This window comes from Oncorhynchus keta, chromosome 11, assembly GCF_023373465.1.
Source record: "Oncorhynchus keta strain PuntledgeMale-10-30-2019 chromosome 11, Oket_V2, whole genome shotgun sequence".
Classification (NCBI taxonomy): Eukaryota; Metazoa; Chordata; class Actinopteri; order Salmoniformes; family Salmonidae; genus Oncorhynchus; species Oncorhynchus keta.
In genome coordinates this window covers 6,041,723-6,049,185 of record NC_068431.1, presented here as the reverse complement: position 1 = coordinate 6,049,185, position 7,463 = coordinate 6,041,723, and the positions used below count along the sequence as shown (strand labels likewise).

General features: G+C 49.1%; 1 protein-coding gene across 7 annotated transcripts in view; it reads left to right on the top strand.

Moving 5' to 3' along the window:
* Window positions 1-2,298, top strand: part of LOC118390630 (core histone macro-H2A.1) — a 43,349-nt gene extending 41,051 nt beyond the window's left edge. For all 7 annotated transcript variants that reach the window (XM_052529293.1, XM_052529290.1, XM_052529289.1 and 4 more), the window contains exon 9: window positions 33-2,298. In XM_052529293.1, the coding sequence (XP_052385253.1) occupies window positions 33-198 (166 nt within the window). In that variant the 3' untranslated portion in view covers window positions 199-2,298. The remainder of the gene's footprint in view (window positions 1-32) is intronic.
* Window positions 2,299-7,463: the final 5,165 nt, after the last annotated feature.

Sequence of the window (7,463 nt, the reverse complement as noted above, 5' to 3'; positions counted from 1 at the left end):
GAATGAAAATGTATTATTATTTGTTTCCTCAGGAATGGCTTCCCGAAGCAGACGGCTGCCCAGCTCATTCTCAAAGCCATCTCCAGCTACTTTGTGGCCACCATGTCTTCTTCCATCAAGACGGTCTACTTCGTGCTGTTCGACAGCGAGAGCATAGGGATCTATGTGCAGGAGATGGCCAAGCTTGAATCAAACTAAGCCCCCCCACCCACCCAATTGCATTACTACAGGCTTGTTTAGAATTTTATTTAGAGAGAAAAATTAAAGATGTTTACCGGTGATTTTTTTTGTAAAAAGAGAGAAAAAACACACACACAAAAAAAAAACTACTTTATTGAAAGGAAATTAATTCCGTTCTGTTTTATTTGTTGAGATGGATCGTTGGAGTTCAGATAGTAATGTGTCCCTGGTGGTGTCAGACTTGGGTCGCGGCTCAGAAGGGTGAAACGTTCTGAATGTTGTCTTCTTCTCTTCTCTCTTGATTCCCTAATTGTACGTGACACAGTCTCTGTTCTGTGGTGTTTCCGCTGAGCAATGCCCTGGTCCAATCAGGACAGTGGTACTGAGCAATGCCCTGGTCCAATCAGGACGGTGGTACTGAGCAATGCCCTGGTCCAATCAGGACGGTGGTACTGAGCAATGCCCTGGTCCAATCAGGACGGTGGTACTGAGCAATGCCCTGGTCCAATCAGGACGGTGGTACTGAGCAATGCCCTGGTCCAATCAGGACGGTGGTACTGAGCAATGCCCTGGTCCAATCAGGACGGTGGTACTTAAGTAAATAAAACTGAACGAGTTGCATTCCAAGTGTTGCAGTACTGTGGTTTTGTTGTTGTGAGATTTGTCTCAATTTGTCTTTTTTTTATTTTATTGTAACATAACCTTTTTATGTTTACGATGTATTATCAGTGATGTACTAGATGGAGTGAAATGTTTTAGTAAAATATATTAGACAGTGACGAGGTTTTCCTTTTTTTTTTTTCTTAAAAAAATTAAAATCAGGTTTTGTTTTTATTCTGATTTTCACTTTGCCAACTCTAAAAGAAACGTATTTGAAAAGAAAAGTGATTTTGGGTTTTTATTCAGTTATACAGCTATTTTGTTTTGAGGAGTTGAAAGAAGTTGTACAGGCTTTTGCTCACAGGCAATTAGTCCTCTCTCTGCTCACAGGCAATTAGTCCTCTCTCTGCTCACAGGCAATTAGTCCCCTCTGCTCACAGGCAATTAGTCCTCTCTCTGCTCACAGGCAATTAGTCCTCTCTCTGCTCACAGGCAATTAGTCCTCTCTCTGCTCACAGGCAATTAGTCCTCTCTCTGCTCACAGGCAATTAGTCCTCTCTCTGCTCACAGGCAATTAGTCCTCTCTCTGCTCATAGGCAATTAGTCCTCCCTCTGCTCACAGGCAATTAGTCCCCTCTGCTCACAGGCAATTAGTCCTCTCTCTGCTCACAGGCAATTAGTCCTCTCTCTGCTCACAGGCAATTAGTCCTCTCTCTGCTCACAGGCAATTAGTCCTCTCTCTGCTCATAGGCAATTAGTCCTCTCTCTGCTTATAGGCAATTAGTCCTCTCTCTGCTCACAGGCAATTAGTCCTCTCTCTGCTCACAGGCAATTAGTCCTCTCTCTGCTCACAGGCAATTAGTCCTCTCTCTGCTCACAGGCAATTAGTCCCCTCTCTGCTCATAGGCAATTAGTCCTCTCTCTGCTCACAGGCAATTAGTCCTCTCACTGCTCACAGGCAATTAGTCCCCTCTCTGCTTATATGCAATAAGTCCTCTCTGCTCACAGGCAATTAGTCCCCTCTCTGCTCACAGGCAATTAGTCCTCTCTCTGCTCACAGGCAATTAGTCCTCTCTCTGCTCACAGGCAATTAGTCCTCTCTCTGCTCACAGGCAATTAGTCCCCTCTCTGCTCACAGGCAATTAGTCCCCTCTCTGCTCACAGGCAATTAGTCCCCTCTCTGCTCACAGGCAATTAGTCCCCTCTCTGCTCACAGGCAATTAGTCCTCTCTGCTCACAGGCAATTAGTCCTCTCTCACCAGTAGATGGCTCCCTATCGTCAGGAGTGAGGTCTTTCACTGAGCCATTTTGTGCTGGAAAGACCTCTGTTTCATTACGCCGTCTGAAATGAAGTGTCTGATGGGTGGATCAGAATGGATGTTGCACTAGCTAATTGCTGTAAGCACTGTGTTTTGGAGTTTTCCATATCTTTCTAATGATGACTTGAAGAAGAAAAGCCTTCTTTAATATTGCTAAACATGAGAATACAGGACTGTCCAATAAAGTATATTGAAAACATGTTTATACTCTCTAACTAATGGAACCAGATAAGAAAGTGTCTACCTGTCTGCGTGTGTCTGTCTGTCTCCGTGTGTCTGTGTGGTCTACCTGTCTGTGTGTGTCTACCTGTCTGTGTGTGTCTACCTGTCTGTGTGTGTCTATCTGTCTGTGTGTCTACCTGTCTGTGTGTGTGTGTGTGTGTGTGTCTACCTGTCTCTGTGTGTGTGTGTGTGTGTCTACCTGTCTCTGTCTGTGTGTGTCTACCTGTCTGTGTGTGTGTGTCTACCTGTCTGTGTGTGTGTGTATACCTGTCTGTGTGTGTGTATACCTGTCTGTGTGTGTGTGTCTACCTGTCTGTGTGTGTGTGTCTACCTGTCTGTGTGTGTGTCTACCTGTCTGTGTGTGTGTGTCTACCTGTCTGTCTGTGTGTGTCTACCTGTCTCTGTCTGTGTGTGTCTCTGTGTGTGTGTGTGTCTACCTGTCTCTGTCTGTGTGTGTCTCTGTCTGTGTGTGTGTGTGTCTACCTGTCTCTGTGTGTGTGTGTGTCTACCTGTCTCTGTGTGTGTGTGTGTGTGTCTACCTGTCTCTGTGTGTGTGTCTATCTGTGTGTGTGTGTGTGTCTACCTGTGTCTGTGTGTGTGTGTGTGTCTACCTGTGTCTGTGTGTGTGTGTGTGTCTACCTGTGTCTGTGTGTGTGTGTCTACCTGTCTCTGTGTGTGTGTCTACCTGTGTCTGTGTGTGTGTGTGTGTGTGTCTACCTGTCTCTGTGTGTGTGTCTGCCTGTGTCTGTGTGTGTCTGTCTGTGTGTGTGTCTACCTGTCTCTGTGTGTGTCTGTCTGTGTGTGTGTGTGTGTGTGTCTACCTGTCTCTGTCTGTGTGTGTCTACCTGTCTCTGTGTGTTTCTACCCGTGTCTGTGTGTGTCTACCCGTGTCTGTGTGTGTCTACCTGTGTCTGTGTGTGTCTACCCATGTCCGTGTGTGTCTACCTGTCTCTGTGTGTGTGTCTACCTGTCTGTGTGTGTGTGTCTACCTGTCTGTGTATGTGTGTGTCTACCTGTCTGTGTGTGTGTGTCTACCTGTCTGTGTGTGTGTCTACCTGTCTGTGTGTGTGTGTCTACCTGTCTGTGTGTGTGTCTACCTGTCTGTGTGTGTGTCTACCTGTCTGTGTGTGTGTCTACCTGTCTGTGTGTGTGTCTACCTGTCTGTGTGTGTGTGTCTACCTGTCTGTGTGTGTGTGTCTACCTGTCTGTCTGTGTGTCTCTGTCTGTGTGTGTGTGTGTCTACCTGTCTCTGTCTGTGTGTGTCTCTGTCTGTGTGTGTGTGTGTGTGTCTACCTGTCTCTGTGTGTGTGTGTGTCTACCTGTCTCTCTGTGTGTGTGTGTGTGTCTACCTGTCTCTGTGTGTGTGTGTGTGTCTACCTGTCTCTGTGTGTGTGTGTGTCTACCTGTGTCTGTGTGTGTGTGTCTCTGTGTGTGTCTACCTGTCTCTGTGTGTGTGTCTACCTGTGTGTGTGTGTGTCTACCTGTCTGTGTGTGTGTGTCTACCTGTCTCTGTGTGTGTGTGTCTACCTGTCTCTGTGTGTGTGTCTACCTGTCTCTGTGTGTGTCTACATTTAAGTCATTTAGCAGACGCTCTTATCCAGAGCGACTTACAAATTGGTGCATTCACCTTATGACATCCAGTGGAACAGCCACTTTACAATAGTGCATCTAAATCTTTTAGGGGGGAGGGATGAGAAGGATTACTTATCCTATCCTAGGTATTCCTTAAAGAGGTGGGGTTTCAGGTGTCTCCGGAAGGTGGTGATTGACTCCGCTGTCCTGGCGTCGTGAGGGAGTTTGTTCCACCATTGGGGGGCCAGAGCAGCGAACAGCTTTGACTGGGCTGAGCGGGAACTGTACTTCCTCAGTGGTAGGGAGGCGAGCAGGCCAGAGGTGGATGAACGCAGTGCCCTTGTTTGGGTGTAGGGCCTGATCAGAGCCTGGAGGTACTGAGGTGCCGTTCCCCTCACAGCCCGTAGGCAATCACCATGGTCTTGTAGCGGATGCGAGCTTCAACTGGAAGCCAGTGGAGAGAGCGGAGGAGCGGGGTGACGGAGAGAACTTGGGAAGGTTGAACACCAGACGGGCTGCGGCGTTCTGGATGAGTTGTAGGGGTTTAATGGCACAGGCAGGGAGCCCAGCCAACAGCGAGTTGCAGTAATCCAGACGGGAGATGACAAGTGCCTGGATTAGGACCTGCGCCGCTTCCTGTGTGAGGCAGGGTCGTACTCTGCGGATGTTGTAGAGCATGAACCTACAGGAACGGGCCACCGCCTTGATGTTAGTTGAGAACGACAGGGTGTTGTCCAGGATCACGCCAAGGTTCTTAGCGCTCTGGGAGGAGGACACAATGGAGTTGTCAACCGTGATGGCGAGATCATGGAACGGGCAGTCCTTCCCGGGAGGAAGAGCAGCTCCGTCTTGCCGAGGTTCAGCTTGAGGTGGTGATCCGTCATCCACACTGATATGTCTGCCAGACATGCAGAGATGCGATTCGCCACCTGGTCATCAGAAGGGGGAAAGGAGAAGATTAATTGTGTGTCGTCTGCATAGCAATGATAGGAGAGACCATGTGAGGTTATGACAGAGCCAAGTGACTTGGTGTATAGCGAGAATAGGAGAGGGCCTAGAACAGAGCCCTGGGGGACACCAGTGGTGAGAGCGCGTGGTGAGGAGACAGATTCTCGCCACGCCACCTGGTAGGAGCGACCTGTCAGGTAGGACGCAATCCAAGCGTGGGCCGCGCCGGAGATGCCCAACTCGGAGAGGGTGGAGAGGAGGATCTGATGGTTCACAGTATCGAAGGCAGCCGATAGGTCTAGAAGGATGAGAGCAGAGGAGAGAGAGTTAGCTTTAGCAGTGCGGAGCGCCTCCGTGATACAGAGAAGAGCAGTCTCAGTTGAATGACTAGTCTTGAAACCTGACTGATTTGGATCAAGAAGGTCATTCTGAGAGAGATAGCGGTAGAGCTGGCCAAGGACGGCACGTTCAAGAGTTTTGGAGAGAAAAGAAAGAAGGGATACTGGTCTGTAGTTGTTGACATCGGAGGGATCGAGTGTCTACCTGTCTCTGTGTGTGTCTACCTGTCTCTGTGTGTGTCTACCTGTGTGTGTGTGTCTACCTGTCTCTGTCTGTGTGTGTCTACCCGTGTCTGTGTGTGTCTACCTGTGTGTGTCTACCGGTGTCTGTCTGTGTGCGTGTGTGTCTACCTGTGTCTGTGTGTCTACCTGTCTGTGTGTGTGTGTGTGTGTCTACCTGTCTGTGTGTGTCTACCTGTCTGTGTGTCTACCCGTGTCTGTGTGTGTCTACCTGTCTCTGTCTGTGTGTGTCTACCCGTGTCTGTGTGTGTCTACCTGTCTCTGTGTGTGTGTGTGTGTCTACCTGTCTCTGTGTGTGTGTGTCTGTGTTTACCTGTCTCTGTGTGTGTGTGTGTCTACATGTCTCTGTGTGTGTCTACCTGTCTCTGTGTGTGTGTGTGTCTACCTGTCTCTGTGTGTGTGTGTGTGTCTACCTGCCTCTGTGTGTGTGTGTGTGTGTGTGTGTGTGTGTGTGTGTGTGTGTGTGTGTGTGTGTGTGTGTGTGTCTACCTGTGTCTGTGTGTGTGTGTCTACCCGTGTCTGTGTGTGTGTGTGTCTACCCGTGTCTGTGTGTGTGTGTCTACCCGTGTCTGTGTGTGTGTGTCTACCTGTCTCTGTGTGTGTGTCTACCTGCCTCTGTGTGTGTGTGTGTGTGTGTGTGTGTGTGTGTGTGTGTGTGTGTGTGTGTGTGTGTCTACCTGTGTGTATGTGTGTGTCTACCTGTCTGTGTGTGTGTGTCTACCTGTCTGTGTGTGTGTGTCTACCTGTCTGTGTGTGTGTGTGTGTCTACCTGTCTGTGTGTGTGTGTCTACCTGTCTGTGTGTGTGTGTCTACCTGTCTGTGTGTGTGTGTGTGTGTGTCTGTGTGTGTGTGTGTGTGTGTGTGTGTCTACCTGTCTGTGTGTGTGTGTGTGTGTGTGTGTGTGTGTGTGTGTGTGTGTGTGTGTGTGTGTGTCTACCTGTCTGTGTGTGTGTGTGTGTCTACCTGTCTGTGTGTGTGTGTGTGTGTGTGTGTGTGTCTACCTGTCTGTGTGTGTGTGTGTGTCTACCTGTCTGTGTGTGTGTGTGTGTCTACCTGTCTGTGTGTGTGTGTGTCTACCTGTCTGTGTGTGTGTGTGTCTACCTGTCTGTGTGTGTGTGTGTGTGTCTACCTGTCTGTGTGTGTGTGTGTCTACCTGTCTGTCTGTGTGTGTGTGTGTGTGTCTACCTGTCTGTGTGTGTGTGTGTCTACCTGTCTGTGTGTGTGTGTGTGTCTACCTGTCTGTGTGTATGTGTGTCTACCTGTCTGTGTGTGTGTCTACCTGTCTGTGTGTGTGTCTACCTGTCTGTGTGTGTGTGTGTGTGTCTACCTGTCTGTGTGTGTGTGTGTCTACCTGTCTCTGTCTATGTGTGTGTGTGTATCTACCTGTCTGTGTGTGTGTGTGTCTACCTGTCTCTGTCTGTGTGTGTGTGTGTATCTACCTGTCTGTGTGTCTACCTGACTGAGTGACAGAGCGAACATGGAGGGATAGTTGTTGTAGCCTACTAACAGGTAGTGTGTAGGCGGTGGGTGCAGAGACCCTCTGTCTCATCCGGTGGCTCTGTTGGCAGGGCGCTCTGAGGACCAGGAGTCAAACGGGGGTCACTTTCCCACCGCGCGAGAGAGGGAGGCAGAGACCCAGGACCTCCTCGAAGGGCGCCCATCTGACGACTAATCCCCAGGAAATACACGCAGCCCCCCTCCTCCTCCTCTTGAAGGGAAAGCTCCGTAAATTCAAAGCATCTGTACAAGGCCGGGACCAGTCCTTCTCCACTGTACAGGGCCGCGTTCCCAGAGTCCCTTGCAGATGAAATTGTATTCTTTGCAAAGGGAAAAAATTAGAGAGAGAGAGAGAGAATAAAATAAAGTTAAACAAACACTGGCGAAGATCAAGTCCTCCACACTGTGAACATTCCCAGAATCCCTTGCAGATCTTGCCAGTGTTCATCGTGACAGGAATGCAGTAGTACCCTTCGGATACACACACACCAGCCTCGTTTCAAACCACTGGTGAATTGACCTTAATTTACTCATCGTCCTGCTAAAG